This window comes from Aplidium turbinatum, chromosome 16 (assembly GCF_918807975.1).
Source record: "Aplidium turbinatum chromosome 16, kaAplTurb1.1, whole genome shotgun sequence".
NCBI classification, from domain to species: domain Eukaryota; kingdom Metazoa; phylum Chordata; class Ascidiacea; order Aplousobranchia; family Polyclinidae; genus Aplidium; species Aplidium turbinatum.
The window spans coordinates 3,816,689-3,843,095 of NC_137487.1; the positions used below are offsets into that span (position 1 = coordinate 3,816,689).

Sequence of the window (26,407 nt, forward strand, 5' to 3'; positions counted from 1 at the left end):
ACCACAGAAATCGGCGGGGTCTGGATCAAAGAAGGGCTGAGCATCTTCCAAAATCTCAGGCTGAAAAGGGAGTATGTCTTCAACCAACCACGCCCGGATCACCCTCAACAGCAGAGTCTTCTACTTCATCATAAGAATCCTCCGGAATCGATGGTGGGATCAAACCTTCAACCGAAATGTTACCAGGGGAATCCAATTCAGTGACATCAAAATCGTAAAGTGATTCGGACAATGAAATTGCAATGCATTTGCTGATGAAGCCAATGTCTGATGACTGATGCAATGCTTGTATCAGGGGCGTATCCTCAATGGAAGCAAGGGAAGCATTGCTTCCCTTGTCAAAATTAAAAAAAGAGAATATGATACTTTTCAGTCAAACGATTTCGTAATTTCTTTACTTGAATACGAATTAAAATAGCTTCTAACTCATGTTCCCGTATGATTTTAGCTTGGTTTTAATTTAAAAAAAAAGTTGGAAGCTTGGGGAAGCGGAGATTCGTATCGCTTCCCTTGCTCTTGCTTTTGCTATAAGGAGAAACAAGTGAGAGAGAAAGGAAAAAAGCAGCGCAAAGTTTAAGCGATTTATGTTTCTTTTAACAAATCCGCGGATGCAATTTCTGAATCGCTTCCGTTGCTCTGTTGGGTATTGCGCAGGTACGGTATTTAATGAGAAAATCTAAGGCGCTTTCAGGGTTTGTTATCACATATCAGCCTGCTAAGGAAAAGTTTGAGCCTAATGTTAGCTTTGCACTGTTACCCTGGCAGGATAGACTTTGGCATAAGACAGGATATGTGAGGTCTAGGCTGGACTTGACTGAAATGAATACTGACTTAAGCTATTACAGCAGTAGGTAGCTGAACAGTTAATTTTATGTATTATTATAGGCTTTTGTGATTGCTGTAACTTAAAATGACAAATTACATTTCAGTCAGCTGAATAATAATCAATGAAAGTGGAAGTTAATCCTATTTTGAGGTCTGTGCGGTATACAAATTTAGTTAGTTCAGTTTATTGTTTTGCTGGCAATAAACAAACAAAAAGTACATACAAATTGAGTGTCCATCAGCACAACAGGATGGCAACGAAAGACCTGTAAGGTCATCTATGTCAGCTGCTACCCTAGCCTGTTGCAGGTAACACAGTAATAAAAAAGTGCACAAGCAAAAAACGAATAATAACAACAACAAATGATCAGTTATGTTGCTTCTTGGTAGGCTAAGCCAGTACTGGTACAGCACAAGTTAGACTTTTTTGTAACAATTTTAGGACATTTGATTTTTCTGGTCTTCAATCTGAACTCACTGTGTTATATGCGCATGATCACTTCCGAAAGCAAAGTGTTGCGCAGATGCATAAGTTTCTAACTGAAAATCAATTATATCATGGATTTAAGGAAGTTCACAAATTGGTAGTGCTGATTCTAACTTTGTCGTATTCTACTTCATCAGTCGAGAGATCGTTTTCAGCTCTCAAGAGGATCAAAACATATTTGAGAAACAGTCAAGGACAAGAAAGGCTGTCTAACTTGTCATTGATGTCAATTGAAAAAGATCTTTTGAAAAAAATGATGTCAAGATCTGAAACTTTTTATAACAGTGTTACTGAGATTTTTTGCAGGAAACGTCGTCGAGTTGCAGTATCAGTGAAGGAAAAGGTCATTGCTGAGGGGTGTGTTACCACTGTTGATGTTCTCTAATTTTAGCCGTTTTTGCCCATAAATTGTGTGTAAGAGCTACGTACCTTTAATGCCTAATCTGCCGAATTTGAAGAAGCTGTCTGCTAGTATTACAACTTTAAATAATTTAAAGTAACATATGCACTTGTGCAGTCTAGTCACCCACATGCCTGCAAAAGATTCCAGCTATGCATTGAAGACGAATTGAAGATCGGTATGTCATCATAAATATATTATATATAATATATACATATATATGTAAGTGTTAGTATGAATACCATTAAAAGACAACAAGTATGAGAAAATATTACTGGAAGTTGTTTCTTGCATTCTGTAAAACAGTTGTACTATGATTTATATACCATGAGAAGGCAATCCACAGGTCTGCAAGAAAAAACTTTCACAAGTTAAGTTGGTGGCAACCACTGCAGAGTGCAGATGTGTGGGCATGCAGATCTCGGTATGGATAGGTGTTTTGTATTAAATTGTATGTATACATTTAATACTGCGTTTCCATGTCCACTCTACGTGTGTTATCTGTAGGACTTGTTACGTCTAAGCCTTAATTAGCTTTCGCTAAATCGATTGGTGTTCCCATGTCCTGTATTGTCTGAAGCCTCTTACGCTGTAAAGACTCAGATATTCCACAAACACACACAAGGTGTATTTGAACTAGTCCAAATAGAAGAAAATCATTTACACATATGCATACTGTTCTATTGATACTATCACTTGTTCTAAACCAAATCTTTAGATCATACTTGGGTATGACAGTACACTGAACTGATGAAGTGACTCTGCAGAGAACGAAGGGAGTACCGGCCCGCAAGCGCTTAAAAGGATCACACACTTACAACATATTGGCCGGCTTGATGTCTGAAATTCACTGGAATTACCACATAGAAAACAAAGTTACAAAAACCAAAACGGATAATGGTTCCAACTTCGTAAAAGCATTCAAGTAAATATCATGCTTTTATCAAATTTTTTCTAAATAAGGAATATATATATATAAATATTGGTTACAACTTGCAATAAAAATTGGAGAGAGGCCAAAACTAGTTTTTAAAGCATTGCAATCTGCTACTAATACCATTGTACTTTATCGAATTATCATATAATGTACAATTCTACACTATTTATCCTTGCGTGACAGTCAGGACTCTGGTGAAAAAGCATTGATATTTGATCTTTGTAGTGCTTTCGGAGTGCTGGAAAGCAACAACGATGATGATGAAGTTGAAGTGTCAGATAAAGTAACTGAAGATCACGTTGTTGAAGAAATAACATCCACATTGAAAAGTATGAACATTAATACTGTTGCACATTTCAAGTAGGCCTATAGTATAGTTAACCACTTCAAGGTAGTGTACACTGTACAGTACTGTATTATAGCTTCCTGTTTTGCAGTGGGTCGTTGTGAGGATGTTGGAATTGCATTACCAAAACATTGGCGGTGTGCTGCTCACACACTGAAGCTTGTTGCGACAGTCGATGCTGATAAAGCTCTGGGAAAATGCTGCATATACAAAAAGCTATGTCGTAGGTAGTGCTTTTGCAAAAGCCCAAAACTTGTGGAACAATCCAGGCAAGCCTTTACTTTTCTATAATTCTCGAACTTAAGTTGTAACATTCTTATGTGCTGTAAACATAGTTTGAAAAGCTGGTGCACTCGTACAAACTGACCAGATGTTTCAATGTGCGTCCGTATGCTTACTGGAGAAATTCAATAAGAAATGTTCCACTGTTACTGTAGACCTACCTGTTTTGCAGGAGTAGCAAGGTAGCGATGAGATTCAGAGTGAAGTTGGGATATTGCTCAAAGTGCCTACAATCAATCGCTGGAACTCTGTGTTTGATGCTGCAGCAGGTTTGCTCACAGTATTTGACAGCCGAGAAAACCATGATGGGCTTCAACGAGCATGCAACAATCTTGGTTTAATAGCTTTTGCCAAAAGTGAGTGATGAATATTCGTTACTGATATTGCTACTGTATTTGCAAAAAAATTTATCGCTATGTGCAATGTTAGTGGCATATCTCAGTAGCTTGGCTATAAGTGAAAATTTGTTTGGTCTACGGTTCACCTCCGAGTGAGCGTCATGTGTTTAGTGCCCTGGCCCCCATGGAAAGGCATGTTGTGGTAGCTACCTCTGGTTGGCAACCAGAGTTTCAAATTTAGTTACGGCTATAACCATATAATAGTTAATAAACAAGTCAAGCAGACTGCAATTATCTTAATTTCTACGAAAGTGAGTTCGGGTAATTGCTCGACAGTTTCACTAAAACTCTTTTGTCTGTTATTTCAGTTGATGTGGCTTTCCTGAAAGTACACCATTTGGTAATGCGACTAATATGCCAATATCTGGACATTCTGCAATCAGAAGAGAAGGGTATACTACTACCAACCTTGGGCATGACGCGGAAAAGACTACAAGAACTTCGGGACAGCAACAGGGTCGCTGTTTGCTTGCCATTACTTGCCCGATTGTTGGAATCTTTGGAAAACAGATTTGGTCATGTTTTTTCGTGATAGTGGCTGCCAGCTAGCTGCTGCGTTTCACCCACAATTCAGACTTTCTTGGCTTGACAAAGGTGAAGAAATTAAGACGGCTCTGTATCTCAGAATGGTTAACCTATTACAGAACCACAGAGGTGTATGCTCTTGCAATATATTACCCCTATCCCCTCCAGTGCTGCTGTTGAAAGGTGTACGGTCAATTAATCGACAGGACAATTCGTCGACAGACATTTGGTTGACAGGACGTTTGGTCGACAGGACGTTAGGTCGAAGTAAAAAAAAATTGATGTTGTGCCTCTTCGTTCATTTTAGATACCCGTATAAACATATTGACACGCCCTACTGCTTATATGCGGAGTGTTCTGTGCATGTCATTTTTTTATATTCGGTAGGCGGACGTTTTGGGTGTAGATTATGGATTTTTAGAAGCATTATAGTAAGTGGACACTGGACAGCTAGCAGAGTGGTCGCTGTTTTGTAGTTTGGCAATAGCTACGAACAAAGTATCATCTTGCCCTTTATCATGTATTTTTCAACTTGTACTTCATGCGAAGAAGAGTAGTTGTAGGTCAGTCCACACCCACTTTCTTGAAAAGTAACTGTAACCAGTTACTTTTTAAAATACGTTACCTGTAACTAGCTACTTTTTGAGCAAAGTAACTGGTGCCCACCAATGAATAGCTGTTTATTTGGTAATAAATTTCATACAAATATTGCCCTAAATGTGTCTCCAGAAAGCATTATAATCCATTATTTGAGTGTAATTTTGCAAAAAATTTCCGGGGGGGCATGCCCCCGGACCCCCCTAGAATACGCGTGCCTTCGGCACGCTCCAGCCCCCCACGAGTTCTATTGCTTCCCTTGCTCAACTGACCAGGATACGCCACTGGCTTGTATAAATACCCAAAAAGATCAAGATTAAACCAGCCCTAGGCATACAGCAACAAGAAATGCCATGCCGTACGCGGTAGAAAGCTTAGGATGGCACTACAAAGAAGCGGTTGGTGTCATCCGCCAAGAAAGGTAGTAGCATCGTGCTGACGCGACTAGATCAGAAGCAAGGCGGCCAAACCGAAAGAACAAACACAAAAGCTATGTTGACAAACCCGCCGGAAGCGATGAAGTTGCTGATTACCCGCCACTTCGAGGTTGAATTTCATCTGTTTTGCCTTAAATCAACGGCTATTGCAAGTTTTTCTTGGAAATGGCATTCTTTTTACTTTCACGTTGTTTCAATGTCGAGAAAACTGCAAGAAACTTTTTCAAGTTTGAGAATTTTTTAAGTCTCTTCTACCTAATATATACCAGTGCCTCAACAAATCCTTCACTCGATTCAGTATAAAGTTGCCAATCCAGCATCTGCAACATTTTGCTGGCATAGGAAAAACAAGAGCTGGCTTCGCACAGTCATCCTAAGTCGAAAAAGTTTGATTTGACGTTAAACATAGCAGACATTTTAGTTGAAAACTTCCTTTAAAACCAAACAATGAACACAACATATATAATGGGTTTTTAACCAACTTTTGCATAGAGATTACTCTACTGCCAAAAACCTTCTTACCACATTCGCTGGACTTATGTGTCATTTAGCACTTTCGTGTTATGTATAGCCTATTGTACTAATGATTTTAATTCGTTTATGCTTTACATTTTGATTTTGCCTATTACTGCCACGCCACTGAGATGACAACATAGTGTTTAATAGCCTACTCTTGTAGACAGCCACAAAACAAAATATCGTATTAAATTTCGTTTTCATTTCGAAAGTTTGCTTGTCAAAAGATTGCAAGAAACTTTTTCAAGTTTGAGAATTTTTTAAGTCTCTTCTACCTAATATATACCAGTGCCTCAACAAATCCTTCACTCGATTCAGTATAAAGTTGCCAATCCAGCATCTGCAACATTTTGCTGGCATAGGAAAAACAAGAGCTGGCTTCGCACAGTCATCCTAAGTCGAAAAAGTTTGATTTGACGTTAAACATAGCAGACATTTTAGTTGAAAACTTCCTTTAAAACCAAACAATGAACACAACATATATAATGGGTTTTTAACCAACTTTTGCATAGAGATTACTCTACTGCGAAAAACCTTCTTACCGTACCACATTCGCTGGACTTATGTGTCATTTAGCACTTTCGTGTTATGTATAGCCTATTGTACTAATGATTTTAATTCGTTTATGCTTTACATTTTGATTTTGCCTATTACTGCCACGCCACTAAGATGACAACATAGTGTTTAATAGCCTACTCTTGTAGACAGCCACAACAGAAAATATCGTATTAAATTTCGTTTTCATTTCGAAAGTTTGATTGTCAAAAGATAACTTTTAGTTTCATATTGGCAAAAAAAAAAATTGAAGTCAAACAGGCGTTCTTAAGCTAAGCTTGCAAAATATTTGTAATAAGTAAATCCAACTCTATATTCAGTGGCCTTTTAATATAATAATCTGAGAAGAAATTTTATAATTTCAAAGTGAGTATCAGATGAACATGATACTCCAAGGCAGGTACGCGCTCAGTACTGTGCTGCAAACAATGCAAAATCTCATTTCGCTAAATGCTCACCCGCTGTAAAAAGCATTGTATTTCGCTCTTATTGTATGTCCTTTTACGCATCCCAGTTGTGGAATAAGTTTAGATCTTCTAGTATAAAACGATTACGTGTTGCTTACAACGATTCTTTTAGAATATTGCACAATTTGCCTCGTTATGTCAGTGCCCGTAAATATCAAGTAATGTAAAATATAACAACGTTTGATGCTTTATTGAGGAAAAACATGTTTTCGTTTATCAATCGTTGCATTCACTCTTCAAATCGCTTTATATCAGATCTGATTGTTTTTATCGTTCTGAATACTTTCAATTCTTCCAACGCTCATTGTACATAAATTTGTAACAGAAGATAGCCCGTTTAGTGAGCTTTTAAACCGACGGCATCCAAAACGGCTCTCTGTGACCTTTGTGCATTTGTAGTTTGTGTATTTCGTTGTTTTTGCTTTGGATATGGACAACTTTGTCTGATGCAAATAAATAATAATAATAATAGATCCCATGTTTTTTTTAATGTAACTTTTTTGAAAGTAAATTGCTCTGTGGTTTCCAGAATAAATTTTAGTTTTCTTTGCTTAACTCTGATGATGTCAGGACGCTTAGCGTATACAAAAACAGATGTTATGGGAATAGTAAACATGCTAGAATTAGGTAATTGTCAAATTAAAATTAATGAACAACACACTTGCTCAGAAAGTACATGCTTATGCAAACGCCATCAATTATGCAGCATGGCCAATTTCATTTTATGTTTCATACCATTTAATGACATTTTTTGATGTATCTCCATTACAACCTGCATCGTTGACAAAGGGTTACAGAGGGTACTTTTGGACGCGCGCCCAGGATGATTTTAGAGGCTTGTAACCATTCTAAGGGGCTGGGAAGCTTGAATAAACCGCCTGGCGTTCGTTGGATATGGTGCGTTTTTCTTAAAAGTGCCTAAATTTGGAGCTTGAGAGTTTGATTGCTACCGGGCCCGAATTATCCTCTCAATCGACCTAGCTGCGACAATACGTTTTCATGTTGGAAGCATTCACAAAACATGAAAACACAAAGCCCAAGCTTGTTGCAAATTTTGCAATGCTTTTGTTGTGCTTACCAGTCATAGACAGGCTATGATCACGTAAGTACGTTTTTTCCAGATTTCATAATCTACCTATGGGCACATTAGTCCACATACCGCTAACGAGGAGAAATGCCAGTTGTTTCCAAAGTTATCCCTGCATAATTACTGTTCCTGTACGTGGCACAAACTGTTTAACAAACCCACTCCAGCCACGCAAGTAAACAAATCTTGAAGTCGAGAAATGAAATAAGTAAACTACAATTGTTTTAACAGTGTAATGGAAAAGTATTAGAAGCAACAAAAAACAAAAACATGTTAAGCAGTTTTCAATGTTATTTACAACTGCTTTGAGACTATTGACAACACTCTCGTTTGTGTTTGTGGAACTACGCTTGAGCAACTTACATAACGGCTCGCCTTGACAAAGCTTTGCTTTGAACAATTTTTTTTTTCTTTGAAGGTGTATTTGTAGTGCATGCTGGTTTCTCTACCTACAATTTCCATTCATCTCATTTGGTTGTTTCTGCGTTCTGTTATTCGTTTAAAGGGTACACTACCCGTAATTTTTATCTAAATTTTTTCCCTTAAAGGAGTGACTTGTGAAGGATCATGTAACGTATTAAGAATGAACAGGTTTCTTGCTTTTGTACTGTACATAGAGATTGGCTTTAACTGATGCTTATCTAGCCTATACGTCATCAGAGGAGCGCATCACTTTGCAAATTGGATATCTCGAGAAGAGTCTCGTTCATTTTTTAAACAATAGCAGCACACTGTCGTCAATCGTGACGGGAAGTGGGCCGACCCAGAGAACGCCGAGCAGTTCCACAACGCCGTACAGCTTGTCAACGATATTCGGAGCAAACTTGGAGAACCCAAGGCCAAGCGGTGGCCGCCTAATCTTTTTTTTTTTTTTTTATTAAATGCTTCGCATTTAATTTTATTTATTTATTTATTTATTTTTTAAATGCTTCGCATTTAAAATGTAATTTATTGCAATAAAAAATCCTTATTAATATATTATTATCATTTATTTGCAATCAGACTCAAAGTCCATGGAATTCAAATTTTTAACAGTCATCACACAAAATATCAGACTAACATAACATCAAGCAGGCTACATCAAACAACGTACAAAATACTGTTGTAGTGAATATAAAATGTAGAATTAAAATAGTAATCAGAAAACACGACATTGCTCAAAAGTGGATTAGCCTAATTGATCTTTTGCAACGTTCTACAAATGCATAGCAATTTTTTCTTAATAGAGCATCAAATGTTAACACGTCGTTCTGTACCTGACACACTCTAGCACTGTCGCATCTCGACAAGTTGTGGATAATTCTGTACGAGTCGTTGTAAGCAACGCGTATGCGATTTAAAGTAGAAGTTTTATAGTTACACCATAGTTGCGAACCATACATTGGCATGCACTATGATTAGTACATTACATTTTTAACTTCGGTAGAGCAATTTCCAAACTTGGACCTAAGCTGATTGGCAGCGACATAAAGAGATCGCACTTGCCTTTTAATATCTGCGTCATCACTGATGGGATCATCAATCAGTATTCCTAAATATTTCACTTGTCTAACAAATTTACTTTGTGTATTGTAGGCCTACAGCCACATGCATGGAGAGGTCAAAACTTTAAATTTGCGACATTGATGGACCAATCCAACAGTTTTGTTTGCAGTTGAAAATAATGTCATGTCTAGAAGCATAGGATTCTTACACATCAATGAGTTTTTGGGTACCTTCAGCACTTGGACTAAATACATACAAGCCGTCTGCAAACATTAGGTGATTCAAGTGAGATGAACCAGTATTACATCCGACATCTAGGGAATTCAATGCAGTCGATAAGTCATCTATGTACAAAGAAAACAGGTAAGGCCTTAAAACCCCTCCCTGCCTTACTCCGTTGGTGACATGGAAGGGGTCAGAAATTTGATTCCCCCACTTTATTCTCATTATTTGTTCTTTATACCAATGCTTCAATAATCGTACAAAACACATAGGAACATTCCGTGAAACTAACTTGTTAAATAAGATATTGTGATTAACTCTATCAAATGCTTTAGATGCATCAAGAAATACACTAAACACAGGACTATTGCTGTGTATGTAATGAGATATTGTTTGTTTATAAAGATAAACACATAAATCTGTGCCATGTTTTGGCTTAAATCCAAACTGATTGTCAGATATATTTAAAAACGGTGAAATATGCTCAGGGATATAATGTTCAAATAATTCGGACACTACAGTTGCCACTGCAATGGGTCTGTAATTTCCAGCATCCTGAATATTGCCTTTGTTGTTCTTACAAACAGGGATAATTATGGTATTATATGTCCAGATGCAATCTGCCAATCATGTCTATCGTTTTGCTCTCAGACGTCATACTCGACGCGATTGCAAGGACCTTACAGCAAAGCATGTTGTTTTTATTGCGTTTTTTATGTGATGCACATATGTCCTGGTTGGTCGAAAAACGATAGCCTGTAATTAGATGCTTTTCAGATATTCTCACATAAAATGATGCACGCGTTGAACAATATAGGATTTTTTATTGCAATAAATTACATTTTAAATGCGAAGCATTTAAAAAAAAAATAAATAAATAAATAGAATTAAATGCGAAGCATTTAATAAAAAAAAAAAAAAAAAAAGATTAGGCGGCCACCACTTGGCCTTGGGTTCTCCAAGTTTGCTCCGAATATCGTTGACAAGCTGTACGGCGTTGTGGAACTGCTCGGCGTTCTCTGGGTCGGCCCACTTCCCGTCACGATTGACGACAGTGTGCTGCTATTGTTTAAAAAATGAACGAGACTCTTCTCGAGATATCCAATTTGCAAAGTGATGCGCTCCTCTGATGACGTATAGGCTAGATAAGCATCAGTTAAAGCCAATCTCTATGTACAGTACAAAAGCAAGAAACCTGTTCATTCTTAATACGTTACATGATCCTTCACAAGTCACTCCTTTAAGGGAAAAAATTTAGATAAAAATTACGGGTAGTGTACCCTTTAAACGAATAACAGAACGCAGAAACAACCAAATGAGATGAATGGAAATTGTAGGTAGAGAAACCAGCATGCACTACAAATACACCTTCAAAGAAAAAAAAAATTGTTCAAAGCAAAGCTTTGTCAAGGCGAGCCGTTATGTAAGTTGCTCAAGCGTAGTTCCACAAACACAAACGAGAGTGTTGTCAATAGTCTCAAAGCAGTTGTAAATAACATTGAAAACTGCTTAACATGTTTTTGTTTTTTGTTGCTTCTAATACTTTTCCATTACACTGTTAAAACAATTGTAGTTTACTTATTTCATTTCTCGACTTCAAGATTTGTTTACTTGCGTGGCTGGAGTGGGTTTGTTAAACAGTTTGTGCCACGTACAGGAACAGTAATTATGCAGGGATAACTTTGGAAACAACTGGCATTTCTCCTCGTTAGCGGTATGTGGACTAATGTGCCCATAGGTAGATTATGAAATCTGGAAAAAACGTACTTACGTGATCATAGCCTGTCTATGACTGGTAAGCACAACAAAAGCATTGCAAAATTTGCAACAAGCTTGGGCTTTGTGTTTTCATGTTTTGTGAATGCTTCCAACATGAAAACGTATTGTCGCAGCTAGGTCGATTGAGAGGATAATTCGGGCCCGGTAGCAATCAAACTCTCAAGCTCCAAATTTAGGCACTTTTAAGAAAAACGCACCATATCCAACGAACGCCAGGCGGTTTATTCAAGCTTCCCAGCCCCTTAGAATGGTTACAAGCCTCTAAAATCATCCTGGGCGCGCGTCCAAAAGTACCCTCTGTAACCCTTTGTCAACGATGCAGGTTGTAATGGAGATACATCAAAAAATGTCATTAAATGGTATGAAACATAAAATGAAATTGGCCATGCTGCATAATTGATGGCGTTTGCATAAGCATGTACTTTCTGAGCAAGTGTGTTGTTCATTAATTTTAATTTGACAATTACCTAATTCTAGCATGTTTACTATTCCCATAACATCTGTTTTTGTATACGCTAAGCGTCCTGACATCATCAGAGTTAAGCAAAGAAAACTAAAATTTATTCTGGAAACCACAGAGCAATTTACTTTCAAAAAAGTTACATTAAAAAAAACATGGGATCTATTATTAATATTATTTATTTGCATCAGACAAAGTTGTCCATATCCAAAGCAAAAACAACGAAATACACAAACTACAAATGCACAAAGGTCACAGAGAGCCGTTTTGGATGCCGTCGGTTTAAAAGCTCACTAAACGGGCTATCTACTGTTACAAATTTATGTACAATGAGCGTTGGAAGAATTGAAAGTATTCAGAACGATAAAAACAATCAGATCTGATATAAAGCGATTTGAAGAGTGAATGCAACGATTGATAAACGAAAACATGTTTTTCCTCAATAAAGCATCAAACGTTGTTATATTTTACATTACTTGATATTTACGGGCACTGACATAACGAGGCAAATTGTGCAATATTCTAAAAGAATCGTTGTAAGCAACACGTAATCGTTTTATACTAGAAGATCTAAACTTATTCCACAACTGGGATGCGTAAAAGGACATACAATAAGAGCGAAATACAATGCTTTTTACAGCGGGTGAGCATTTAGCGAAATGAGATTTTGCATTGTTTGCAGCACAGTACTGAGCGCGTACCTGCCTTGGAGTATCATGTTCATCTGATACTCACTTTGAAATTATAAAATTTCTTCTCAGATTATTATATTAAAAGGCCACTGAATATAGAGTTGGATTTACTTATTACAAATATTTTGCAAGCTTAGCTTAAGAACGCCTGTTTGACTTCAATTTTTTTTTTTGCCAATATGAAACTAAAAGTTATCTTTTGACAATCAAACTTTCGAAATGAAAACGAAATTTAATACGATATTTTCTGTTGTGGCTGTCTACAAGAGTAGGCTATTAAACACTATGTTGTCATCTTAGTGGCGTGGCAGTAATAGGCAAAATCAAAATGTAAAGCATAAACGAATTAAAATCATTAGTACAATAGGCTATACATAACACGAAAGTGCTAAATGACACATAAGTCCAGCGAATGTGGTACGGTAAGAAGGTTTTTCGCAGTAGAGTAATCTCTATGCAAAAGTTGGTTAAAAACCCATTATATATGTTGTGTTCATTGTTTGGTTTTAAAGGAAGTTTTCAACTAAAATGTCTGCTATGTTTAACGTCAAATCAAACTTTTTCGACTTAGGATGACTGTGCGAAGCCAGCTCTTGTTTTTCCTATGCCAGCAAAATGTTGCAGATGCTGGATTGGCAACTTTATACTGAATCGAGTGAAGGATTTGTTGAGGCACTGGTATATATTAGGTAGAAGAGACTTAAAAAATTCTCAAACTTGAAAAAGTTTCTTGCAATCTTTTGACAAGCAAACTTTTGAAATGAAAACGAAATTTAATACGATATTTTGTTTTGTGGCTGTCTACAAGAGTAGGCTATTAAACACTATGTTGTCATCTCAGTGGCGTGGCAGTAATAGGCAAAATCAAAATGTAAAGCATAAACGAATTAAAATCATTAGTACAATAAGCTATACATAACACGAAAGTGCTAAATGACACATAAGTCCAGCGAATGTGGTAAGAAGGTTTTTGGCAGTAGAGTAATCTCTATGCAAAAGTTGGTTAAAAACCCATTATATATGTTGTGTTCATTGTTTGGTTTTAAAGGAAGTTTTCAACTAAAATGTCTGCTATGTTTAACGTCAAATCAAACTTTTTCGACTTAGGATGACTGTGCGAAGCCAGCTCTTGTTTTTCCTATGCCAGCAAAATGTTGCAGATGCTGGATTGGCAACTTTATACTGAATCGAGTGAAGGATTTGTTGAGGCACTGGTACAGTATATATTAGGTAGAAGAGACTTAAAAAATTCTCAAACTTGAAAAAGTTTCTTGCAGTTTTCTCGACATTGAAACAACGTGAAAGTAAAAAGAATGCCATTGCCAAGAAAAACTTGCAATAGCCGTTGATTTAAGGCAAAACAGATGAAATTCAACCTCGAAGTGGCGGGTAATCAGCAACTTCATCGCTTCCGGCGGGTTTGTCAACATAGCTTTTGTGTTTGTTCTTTCGGTTTAGCCGCCTTGCTTCTGATCTAGTCGCGTCAGCACGATGCTACTACCTTTCTTGGCGGATGACACCAACCGCTTCTTTGTAGTGCCATCCTAAGCTTTCTACCGCGTACGGCATGGCATTTCTTGTTGCTGTATGCCTAGGGCTGGTTTAATCTTGATCTTTTTGGGTATTTATACAAGCATTGCATCAGTCATCAGACATTGGCTTCATCAGCAAATGCATTGCAATTTCATTGTCCGAATCACTTTACGATTCTGATGTCACTGAATTGGATTCCCCTGGTAACATTTCGGTTGAAGGTTTGATCCCACCATCGATTCCGGAGGATTCTTATGATGAAGTAGAAGACTCTGCTGTTGAGGGTGATCCGGGCGTGGTTGGTTGAAGACATACTCCCTTTTCAGCCTGAGATTTTGGAAGATGCTCAGCCCTTCTTTGATCCAGACCCCGCCGATTTCTATGGTCCGGTCTCTCCAGATGATCTGGATTATTGAGTATTGAGTCGGCATTATTGAGTCCGCATTATTGAGTTGTATGAAATACGTTTTGTTTGTTGTTGCAAACTTTTTCACATGTTTTCAACGTTTCACAGATTGTAGCAAAATATCACACTTGTTGTAAGTAAAGGCATGACTCAAGCAACGTTTGCAAAGGCAAAGCTGGACTACCTCACGCGTTAGGCATGTCGGAAGGCAATGCATCCTGAAGAAATGTCTTGTGATGATATCAAGTTTTTGGAAGCCTGGGGCAATTTAAACATTAGCGACTACGACCGATGTCGCTGTATATCCAATTACCTGTGCATCAAGTGCTACGATGATTTGAGATACAATCACTTGTGTGATGACAAACGGTGCGGATTATGCTTCCGTCACAATCGCTGTGAGGAGTGTGGTAATGAATACTATTTCAAACGTGAAGCCGGCTATCCACCAGTGACACCACCATGTCCGCAATGTGTGTTAGTTGTTGAAACAATTCCAACCAGTCAAAGCAACACGTCTTCAAACTATTAGCGTCCAAACAATCTAATTTGTTCATTACACTGGTCTACACAAAATTTCAGGTTTGGGTTTTGACAACTGATTTTAGCTAATTTTGGGGCGCTGAATCCGAAAATGAACTCAGATTTTCTCTATCACATCACGTTTTTGAGATATGAAATATCCCTAATTTTTGAAAAAAATCAATTTTTGCCCCCCCTCTGTTGTCAAAACAAGGACTTCTGATGCAATAAACACTGTTTTACCTGCAATAATCTAGCTTTGATTAACAAACAAGCATTCTATATTATATTCACACAAATTTGCGTTGTCTTTATTAAAATTTCATGCCTTGGAATAAAAAATAGGCATGCAAAAGAGCAACCATAATAACATCAAACGCTACATTATGCTGACGAACATGTCGATAGGACAGTGACAAGGTATTTTCTAAATTATAGCCTACAGTTCACACAATATGCACATAAACATTCCAATGGAGTGCAGAAATTCTAAAGACACACACAGAAATAGCAAAGTGCCAAAATAAAGATTGACTCAAAGAGACTTGGGCAGGGCGAGTTCAGAAACAGTCAAAAAAAGAGCTTTCATAAATATGAACTCTTCACTTATAAGCTTAAAAAGGCTCTTTTGAGGGACTTTCTTTTATGAGCAGCATCTGGAATTTCTCTTTTAAAACTACAACAATAGTCGGCCATCATGACAATCCCACCGACCTTGATAACGTTCCTGCATAATTTTAATATCCTGGTGGAAACGTTCACCCTGTTCTTCACTAACTTTCTCAAGGTTTTCTGGAAACTCATCCGCATGGCTTTTCAAATAGTGAACTTTGATGCTCATCCTGCATCCCAAATCTTCAAAACTAAGCAGTAGCTCCCTTAAAAGATCTTTATAATTTTCTGCTTTTCTGTTTCCCAAAAAATTTCTCACAACAGCACCGAAAGTATTCCAAGCTCTAGCCTCGAATGGCAACATTGATTTTACAAAATTTTCATCCTTTAACAATTGCCTGATTTGTGGTCCATTGAAAATCCCAGCTCTTTTTTTCTCTTCACTGAGACCAGGAAAAGCATAACATATATACTTAAAACACTCTCCTTCATGATCCAAAGCTTTTACATATTGTTTCATGAGACCAAATTTGATGTGAAGAGGAGGCAAGAGGATCTTTTTGATATCAACTAACTGATCACGTATGATATTTTTGTCTCCAGGTGTCAAGGTGAGCCTTGGAGCCCACTCTTCTTTGTTCCAGTGCTGATCCTTGGCCCTGCTGTCCCAGTAGCATAGGAAACATGGGTATTTGGTGTAGCCACTTTGTTGCCCCAGCAAAAAGTTCACCATTTTTAAATCTACACAGATGAGCCAACCATGCTCATGGTACTTTAACTTTTCAAGAACGGTTTTGATGTTCTGATACTCTTCTTTCATTGTCACCGAATGTCCTATCGGAATAGAACCGTAAACGTTACCATTGTGAAGTAGAACACACTTCAAACTTCGTTTGGAGCTATCAATGAAAAGTCTCCATTCGTCTGCATCATACTGTGGTAATCCCATTTCTAGAAGAAGCCCTTCTATATTGTTGCAATAAACGAAATTGGCCCCTTGTTTAAAAAGTTGGCTCTTTTTTGGCCCTTTTTGAACGTGCAGTTGGCTCCTTGCCAAATTTACATCTGGTAACCTTGCTGCACAGAGATAGCAGCTGACCCACAGATAACGCCTGAGAAGCCAAGACAGGGAGTTCAAGCCAGCATGGAAAAACTCAACGCTACCAATCTCCACTATGTCCTATTACGATTATTATCATAACAGGAATTTTTTTTATTTTAAAGGAAATCTGAACCAATTTATGAATTTAGTGTAAAAATATCTCTATGTTTGAAAGTTTATAGCTGTCAGAAAATAATTATATTTGACATTTTACTGCACTAAAAAGGGTAAAAATTGGTCAATTTCATTAATAATGGCAACGATAGAAAGAAAACTTGATGTGATAGAGAAAATCTGAGTTCATTTTCGGATTCAGCGCCCCAAAGTTAGCCAAAATCAGTTGTCAAAACCTAAACCTGAAAAAAAAATTTGAAATTTGTAGACCAGTGTTATCTGTACTTTGTTTGCGTCTGCCTTGACGTCGCTAATTGCGATTTTGTGTCTTGAACTTTGTCTTGTTACGCACGCATCACAACGTCACTTATTTGGTCTGCTGGCGTCATACACCGCTTATTGTTGTACTTCGAGGTGGCTGTAATGTCACGTATCGTCCTGACGTCACATGTTGGTTTTCCATCAACTGTCAATCACACAACACGCTGTCATTCCATGATGGCGTCATCCAAACATAGTTGTCTCACACTTCACTATGCGTCATTGAATGATGTCGTCAAACCAGCTTCGTCAAGTGCTACGTCACGGCTTCAATGTTCGTCATCTCATGATGTCGTCATTTCAGTGTCGTGATGTCATTGTGACGTCAACCACCAATCCGATTCGGATTGGTGTTTGCTTTACACTATGAAGCCCTTGGGTTTCCAATACAATACAGCTGACGTCATCGAATGATGTCGTTATTCCAGCTTCGTCATCGCGTCAATGTACGTCATTGAATGATGTCATCAATCCAGCAACGTCATACGTGATGTCATAGTGACGTCAAGCACCAATCCGTAGGATAAAACTCACTATATACTACTTTTGACTCCATTTCTTGATTTTTGGGCCCCATGAGGAGGGTGAAGACAATTTTTTACAAATCACAAATTTTGTCTTAATTGTTTTTTCACTAATTGGCACCATTTCCCCACTACCCCGAGAGAATTTAAAATAAAGTTGAAAAACGAGCCACCCTAATGCACAGTAGATCAGTTTAAAAATCAGAAATTTTCAAATTTTTTATCTTCTCGCATTGTTTTCCATGAATCTGATCATGAGAAATTCGAAAATGAAAACCATTTTGCTCTCAAATGATGCGATTTCCTGCCTCAAGAAGTCTAAACATTTCCATTTTTGATCTGTTAAGCCATGATCCTGAAAGTTGAACACTTTATTTTAACTGAATGCACTTTCAACTAATGACTTACTGATAACTCTCAAGTAAAAATTAACTTTTGAATAGTTAGCATCATTTTGGGAAGTGTGGGGGCATAAAGAAGCAGCACTTAGCGCCACCAGTGGTGAGAAGGCATTTTGCTTATTTCAGGCAACCTATGCACATATTTTGAAATTTTTCAATGAATCTAGTCTGACAGAAAGAGACCTCAGATTTCTTTGTGACGATGGCATCAATATGAGGTCATAAAAATCCATATTGACCCCATCTTAAAATTTGAACTTTGCCCAATAATGATCTATTAGAGGGCAAAAGATTATCACATTAGTCTGTGAGACAAGACAGAAAAGTAAGTATATTGCGTTATTGCTACTTAGGCGACTGTTCGTGTCAAATCGCAAGAGTTAAAAAAAATTGAATTGTGTAAATAATAAAACTACACTACACTTTCAAAGAAAATGAATGAATGTTAAAAATCTGCTGCTGCGCATCTACTGTAAATGGATAGATAAACTTAACAAAAAAAAACATGATTTAAAATGCAATTACTTTATAAATTAATAAATTCATATACTGCCAACAGTATTTTCGATCAAATTCTTGCTTCAAAATGCTCAATACTTTTATAAGTGATAGCAAACTTAACCCTATCTTAATACGAGCTGTTTTTGTACTCGGAAAGCCCGTCACGGGTTATCTTAGCCCCGTTCTAATTAATCGCTAATAACTGGAAGTATGAAAATCACAGAACCAAAATATTTTACAAGGTAATAGCCATGAGTATTGTGCGTATAGAAATTAAAGTTTTATTTAAGAAATTTATTGAAATAAATTGTTTTAGATGAAAAGACGTCAGAAAATCGGTTTTTATTCTAATTTTCCGAAAATACTGTAGCTTCACAATTGAAATTTTTGAATTATAAATAAACTAAACAAAAAATTACTTGTGCTCATTAATATAAGGCATTTTTGAACGTTTCTACATTTCAAAGTAATTGCACTGTCATTTATATTGCACTAACATTGACATATATATAACAACCATTGCACGAAAATGTCTAGTCACTTGAGACGAAATGCTTATTGTGAAGGACAAGAAGGTAGAAAAATGACCAGTTGAGGTGACAGGTAAAATTTGCAAAGAATAAAAACTAAAAGCCAAGAAATTTCCCATTTCTAGCATATTTCCTTCTGTGAAATATTTCACTAATAGAGTGGGGCGTCCTCATAAAACCCCGTCGCTACAGATAAGGTTTAAAAGGAATAAGAAGTAAACATTTTGAAATATATTCTGCTACCTAAGACCAGTATGTTGTCAAACAGCTGGATGTTAGTCTATGAGTTTCGGAGAACACAAGTTAACGATCAAGAATTAAAGTGAATGTTGTTTCACCAGAGGTTGGCGTGATGACAGGATCTACTGCTATCCAGCGGCCGTCAAAAGTACAATCTACACAGTTTCAGTAGGCCATTGGAGGGTGAAAATGACATGAATTCACAAAACAAGACGTCAATAAAATTTTATTACAACTCTGAACAGTTGTTATGGATGAACGTTAGCACAGAGATGTATACGGTAATTAAAAGCTGGTTTGCGAGTCGAAAGTACTGTAGCCTGGTGGTGCGGTACTGATGAGCCCAGCCTTATGGGCGAAACACCAGTAGGTATCTCTGTCAATTCGTGCTTAAATCGGCTGCCAAAACATGCAGTTTCCAAGTTTAGGGTAAAATATCACAGAGACGCAATAAAGCATTCGAAAACTATGGCACAAATTTGATTTCAAAACAACGTCCGCCAAAAACAGTTTCCGTCTGTACAAAACAACCTTTCATTGCGGATGTTTCTGTTTTAAAGACGGACTTTTTAAGTGGTAAAATCTTTTAGCGTGTGCTTCTTCGAGGTGGGCTGATTTCCTGTTTCCATAACCATCCCGGCGTTAAGTGTAGGTTACTGTAATTGACTTGAAACACGCCATTCGTATGCTTTTATTGCGTGCATACATTAATTAGGCTAATCTTGTCATACAACTTAGCAAGCACTCTGACATATTTTTCTTTGTCACTGACACCAATGTACCAGACAAATCTGATATTTACTTTTCTTTTTTATGTTACAAACATATTCTAACTTTTGTGACAATATCTTTGCAATGGTTATACCTGATGTGTCTACTGCAAGACAGATTCAAAAGCAAACAAAACAATATTGCAAACAAACATTAATCTTAATTTGGTAAAGACAAGGGCAGTGGCCAACGTAAGACTTCTTTGAGGGGCGCATTACTATATTTGTTTTTTGAATAAAAACTACTTTGAATTGTTTTGATTATGCATTGAAAACAAGTAATACTTGAAACCACCAATCCTTTCTGTGAATGATGAAGTTGGAGCGACTAATTGGTAGCAAACAACATTTCAACTTTATTGAATTGAGATGAAGGCTATAAAAGGTGGTGCAAAAGCCATGAAGTCGCAGTATGTGCTGTCACCTATAGACATCAATGCCGGCTGCAAGCAAGCTATCGATCATTTATAATTTTTTATTTGCCATTTTAGCTGCTGGGGCCGAGAGTCAATCTTTTTACTACCCCAGCTTCACGACGTTCCTTGACCACACTGGAAAGCTGGAAGAAATGTTCTAATGAAACGAAGCCTAGTGGATGAGTTTAGCAGTTGGATCTCAGTTGAAACAAACGGGTGCCTTGAAGTCAATTGCTGGAACACCTACTTGGATGGTTGATTGAGGTGGATGCATGGGCAGCGTTATCATATCAGGACGATGGCAGTTAAATGAACAAGGTTGGAATTGCTGTGGATAATACGTCGACGCAATTTAAAGAACCCAAATTGTGCCTCTCACCATCAAATCCTTTGAGATGATAATTTGGAGCCTGGAGCTTCCAAACAACATAGGCCTAAATCTAAACAAATTAACACTAAAGAATACTCGTGTTTTCTTAGTTCCACGCTTCCATGAAACCATTCCGGGTCGTAGTATTATTATATATTATAAAGCAGCACTTCAAACAAATATTATAATGCAGCATTTCAAACAAATATTATAAAGCAGCACTTCAAAGAAATATTATAAAGTAGCACTTCAAACAAATATTATAAAGCAGCACTTCAAACAAATATTATAAAGTAGCACTTCAAACAAATATTATAAAGCAGCACTTCAAACAAATATTATAAAGCAGCACTTCAAAGAAATATTATAAAGCAGCACTTCAAACAAATATTATAATGCAGCACTTCAAACAAATATTATAAAGCAGCACTTCAAAGAAATATTATAAAGCAGCACTTCAAACAAATATTATAAAGCAGCACTTCAAAGAAATATTATAAAGCAGCACTTCAAACAAATATTATAAAGTAGCACTTCAAAGAAATATTATAAAGCAGCACTTCAAACAAATATTATAAAGCTTCGGTAGAGAGTTTGTCTTGTTGAACCATAGGCATACGAAGCCGAGCAACGTGATCAAGTTTAGCATCTTCAAGTTTATTACATTTACATAAACATAAAACTACGCAACAAATTAAGTATCGAACGTTTTCGACATCACAAGATGTCCTCTTCAGGAATAACATACATACAAATTAACTTCTTCTTCGTCGTATGAGCTGTTCTTCTGGACTATATGTTTGGGCATGATGTCATCAGCCACTCGACAGTCTCGTCATCCAGGGCCTTCAGTCCAGGCGCTCCATGTGGTGGTTGATGGATTGGGCAGTCATGGACGACATGATCTACTGTCTGGTCTGTGGCGCCACACTCGCATCCCGGTGAGGGAGCCAGGCCCCATTTGCACATGTCTGAACGAAAGCGACCGACGCCGGTTCGTAGGCGGTTAAGCCGGACCCACGCAAGTCTTGCGAGGGACATTCCCGGAGGATGGGGATCGACGTCGGGTAGGAAATCACGGAGTCGGGAAGTGTTGTTTTGCCACTCCATGTTCCATGTGTAGTTCGTCCAGTGTGCCGCACTTATTCCAAGATCTTCAACGTTGTTCAGAAGCTGTCGTGCGGCGGGCACAAATGGGCGTCTTGATTTCAGTCGCTGCTGTCCTCCAGGTAGGCGCTGGAATGTACTGTGGAGGAGGTGGTCGGGGTCCAGTGCGCGACGAGCAAGGGAAATCATGGCTCCTTTACGGCGAAGCTCAGCAGGTTGGATGCCTGCAAGGATGGGAAGGCAATCCGTTGGAGTGGGACGCAGGCATCCAGTCACAGTGCGTAGTGCGTCATTGATGGCGGTGTCAATGTGGCGGGTGTGAGAGCTGCGGCACCACACTGGTGCGCAGTACTCAGCGGTAGAATGGACAAGGGCCAAGGTAGCTGTGCGAAGGGTTTTCGCATCAGCTCCCCAGCCGGAACCCGCCAGCCGCCTCAAAAGTGCAACGCGCGCAGATAGTTTTTTGCGCAGTGACTCCAGGTGTCGTCGGTACGTGAGTGACCTGTCCAGGGTTACGCCGAGGTAGGTGGGTTCGGCGCAGTAGGGTAGGTGTTCGTCATCGGTGGTAATGTTGATCTCACGTTTTGCTTCCTTGTTGTTTAGGTGGAAGGCCGCCGACACTGTCTTTGCCTTGCTGAGCTGTAGCTTCCATTTCTGGAGATATGTTGATATAGTTGACATGTCCTGGCTTAGGTTCCTCTCCATTGACTGCCAATCTCCGGCTGGATGCAGGAGAGCCAGATCGTCTGCATAAGCATACTTCCTGGAGATGGTGTCAGGCAGGTCATAGATGTAAGTGTTAAAGAGGAGGGGAGCCAGGACAGAGCCCTGTGGGACGCCGTTCCTGAGTCGACGTAGTCTACTTCGTCGGCCGCTACCGGTGGAAAGGGTAAAGCTGCGGTTTTGCACAAGTTCCATAATCATATGGACCATGTGCCTGTCAGGAAGGAGACGGAGTAGTTTGCAGGTAAGGCCGCTGTGCCATACAGTGTCGTAGGCAGCCGTGAGATCGACAAACACGGCGCCAGCCTTCTTTTTTGCCGAGAAGCTGTCCTCGATGTCTTGGGTCATCAGAGTGACCTGGTCTACAGTTGATCTTCCGTGGCGGAAGCCGGCTTGTTCCCGAGGGAGCTGAGGGTCTATTATCGGTTCGACACGGGCGTAGATAAGTCTTTCGAGTATCTTGAAGGGGATACAGAGCAGAGAGATGGGGCGATAGCTCTTCGGATCCCCTGGGGGCTTCTTCGGCTTTGGGACTGCAACCACTAGGGCTCTTCTCCAGATTCTTGGGATGCGCAGGTGACGCAAGCAGCAGGAAAGGAATTCTTTTAACCAGGACCTCATAGAGGGGGCAGCTTGGAGTATTAGTTCCGGGCATAGGTGGTCAAGGCCCGGGGATTTGCCTGGCTTTAGGTGCTGGAGGGCGGAGGCAAATTCTTCTGGGGTAAACTCACCAGAGATGTTGCCCTCGACAGGTGTTGGGACCTTCCAGAGGTTCGTCATTTCCTTGAGGACGGACTTGTCTGATTCACGGTCTCTCGTTCTGTGCACTCCATTTTTCACAAGTTGTGAGGCGATGGCATTTGCTGAAATGGGGCATTGGCGACGAGAGGCACGTGATCTGCCAGTGAGGTTGTTGAGTGTACTCCAAGCTGTGCGGCTGGAGTGCGTGAAGTCGATTGAGTCTATGGCTTCTGTCCAGCGCTTCTTCCTCTTTGAATCCAATCTTGCCAGCAGGGCTGTTGCTGAGTTGGTGGTGGCGGTACCCTGGGGGGAACGGAGGAAGTCGCGGTAAAGCCTGTCGCACTCCACATCCCAGCAAGGTATGTAGTTTTTCCGTCGACCTCGCGGGATGGAGTCTTTTGCCGCAGATATGATTGCATCACAGAAGTCCTGGTAGGCTTCATCCACTTTGATGGTGTGTGGGGGTGGGAGGTACTGCGTAGCTTCGTTTGTGAGGAAGCTGTAGTATTCCCAATCGGCCTTTCTGAAGTTCCATCGCTTGACAGGCTTGCTCGGAATAGGTGTGGCAAGCAAGGGGGATTATATTACAAATTAACTAAAGCAGCACTTCAAACAAATATTATAAAGCAGCATTTCAAAAAACAAAAACACGATTCATCAAAAACAAGGAAAACTGCAATCCAAATTCTTGAAAAAAAAGCTCTTTTTAATGAACTTATCGTACAAAAACAACTCATACGGAAATCCTGAACAAATTTGTAACCAACTTAACCTCCTCTTTACACACATTAGCGAAAAATAAACTTTATACATCAACTAAAATTTGAACCTTGATTCATTCATTGGGCCTGCGTGCTAAGAACTAGTACATCTCGGCAATGGTTAATCCATCCTTTGCTCTCTTCTCAACACGTCTAAACCAATGGAGACGGTTAATTGAGTCGTAGGACATCCTCTGCCTTTGGTAAGCCAGGTTGGCATATAGAGTGCCTGAGCTGGTGTACTGGATCTCTTGTGGCCTGTTGTTGCCAGGGCCGTTGATAGGATAATTTAGGCCGGTAACAATGAGATCCTAGGACCTTAAATCAAGACAATTCTATAAAAAACTCATTATATCGAAACAATATGCTGTGGTAGTTTAAGTTCCCAGGTCACTTGGAAAAGTTACTGGCCTCTAAAATCAATTTGGACCTGAGTAAAAAATACCCCCTGGACCCCCATATCAACGCTACTGAATGTTGCAGAACCATCTTATTGCGTTTCCATTTCTTGTAATTCTCCTCATGTAATTTTTCACATTATTATTTCTTTTGTCATTGGTCACTGTTACAATCATGCCAACAAAGGAAAGGTGCGATGCACTGCACCAGAGCTGTACCTCAGGTCTGGACTTTGGAAGAATATAATGCAAGATGGATTTTAAATCGTGTGTTGTCGAAAAAAAGTTTGTTTTGTACCAAACAAACTTTGTTTCGTTTGTTATTGTTTATTAAACAAAGGGTTTATTAAGTAGTAAACACTAATACCACGTGCTAATTTCCTGTTTTCGCAACCATCATGATGTGGGCTAAGTGTGAGTTAGGCTACTTCACTTGAAATACGCCATTTGTATTCTTTATTAAAGCGTGCATAAGTGACTTTGTTACATTTCAAAAATCAAACAAATAAGATATGAAGCTCAGAAACCAACATCACACCCGCATAGATCACTAGGCTACCTAGGTTTATTTTTGTTCTGATACTGAAAGTATAAATGGTGTCTGAACGGACAATGTTATTTAATTTGTTCATCTGGGAATTGTCCAATGTCCATGCACAGCAGATCAGTTTAAAAATCAGAAATTTTCAAATTTTTGATCTTCTCGCATTGTTTTCCATGAATCTGACCATGAGAAATTCGAAAATGAAAACTATTTTGCTCTCAAATGATGCGATTTCCTGCCTCAAGAAGTCTAAACATTTCCATTTTTGATCTGTTAAGCCATGATCCTGACAGTTGAACCATCCAAACATACAGCAAAAGAAAGATGGTTTAAAATCATTCCTTGACCTGGTTAATATAAAATCGACTTTGTGAGAGATTTAAAAAGTATTTTTAAACATAAAGCAAAATCAATTTATTGCATGATCAGAAAATGACAACATCGCGATTAAAAGTCTATTCGTCGCCTCCCGCCAGCCATGTTCGTAACAACTCGATTGATCTTCTCCTCACTGATCCTTTCGTAATGGCAATGAAGCACACACAAATCTGAGAGGCGATCGGAAGTCATTGTTGAGAGTAGCCAGGTCTTGACTCTCCTCATGCATGAAAAAGCCTTTTCAGCCTCAACTGTTGTTGCTGGCAAGGCCAGGATGACTCGGATTGCATTGTGCACGCTTGGATAATATTTGGCACTCTAAAGAAGTTCTTAAGGATAGCAACGCAAAAAATCAAGGTTGTCACTGAACCGTCCCCGAAGAGAGTTACTCAATCCGTCCATGTACTGGACATATACCGAACGTTGGAAATCTATTCAGCGCAGACGTTAGCACTGTAAACCTCCACTATTCTGGGCATTGTCAGCTTGGTTTTTAATCTACCGTATATTCTCGGACTGACAAAGCCTTGATGATAGGTTATTCCTGGTAGTTTTGCACACTTGTAGAGGCTCTTAACGCAGGGCCGGTTACCGAGATTGGCAGAGTGAAGTTTTCCGATTGTTGAAGTGTTTGTTGCCGGGGAATTATTCAGTTCACTTGGTGCCGCTGAATGCAGAGCACTCCTGAAATGCGTTTTTTAAGCGCACACCCGGAGAGTCGAATCAGCGCTACCTGATCTTGAGCCCGGCGCGCAACCACTGAGCTAACGGGGCGTCAGCTCTTGTACTCTGAGTAGGCTACTTCACATGGTTCTGTGTAGCCTATATGCTTCAGCAAAACGTTTAGGTCATTGCGGTCATGGTTGAGAACGCTTTGTGGAGAAGTAATCAGGATT

The 26,407-nt window shown here is 38.9% G+C and overlaps 1 protein-coding gene and 1 long non-coding RNA gene across 4 annotated transcripts in view; both read left to right on the forward strand.

Moving 5' to 3' along the window:
• Positions 1-26,407, forward strand: part of LOC145785971 (uncharacterized) — a 167,884-nt gene that overhangs the window by 73,520 nt on the left and 67,957 nt on the right. The gene's annotated exons all lie outside the window — the stretch shown is intronic.
• On the forward strand, positions 1,393-5,054 carry LOC145785737 (uncharacterized). Of its 2 annotated transcripts, XM_082597437.1 has the most exons (6): positions 1,393-1,890; positions 2,431-2,637; positions 2,875-2,978; positions 3,087-3,264; positions 3,450-3,633; positions 3,984-5,054. In XM_082597437.1, exons 2-4 carry the CDS (start codon positions 2,549-2,551, stop codon positions 3,224-3,226), a joined length of 333 nt encoding a protein of 110 aa, XP_082453563.1. In that variant the 5' UTR covers positions 1,393-1,890; positions 2,431-2,548; the 3' UTR covers positions 3,227-3,264; positions 3,450-3,633; positions 3,984-5,054. The 2 variants fall into 2 exon arrangements, with proteins under 2 accessions (XP_082453563.1, XP_082453562.1); XM_082597436.1 differs by having other exon boundaries at positions 3,087-3,633.

Excerpts from the sequence above, each read along its gene's own strand:
- LOC145785737 (XM_082597436.1), top strand. The coding sequence starts at position 2,549 with ATGTCTGAAATTCACTGGAATTACCACATAGAAAACAAAGTTACAAAA. Across the intron at positions 2,638-2,874 it reads AACTTCGTAAAAGCATTCAA|TGCTTTCGGAGTGCTGGAAA; the intron begins GTAAATATCATG and ends TGATCTTTGTAG. Across the intron at positions 2,979-3,086 it reads AATAACATCCACATTGAAAA|TGGGTCGTTGTGAGGATGTT; the intron begins GTATGAACATTA and ends CCTGTTTTGCAG.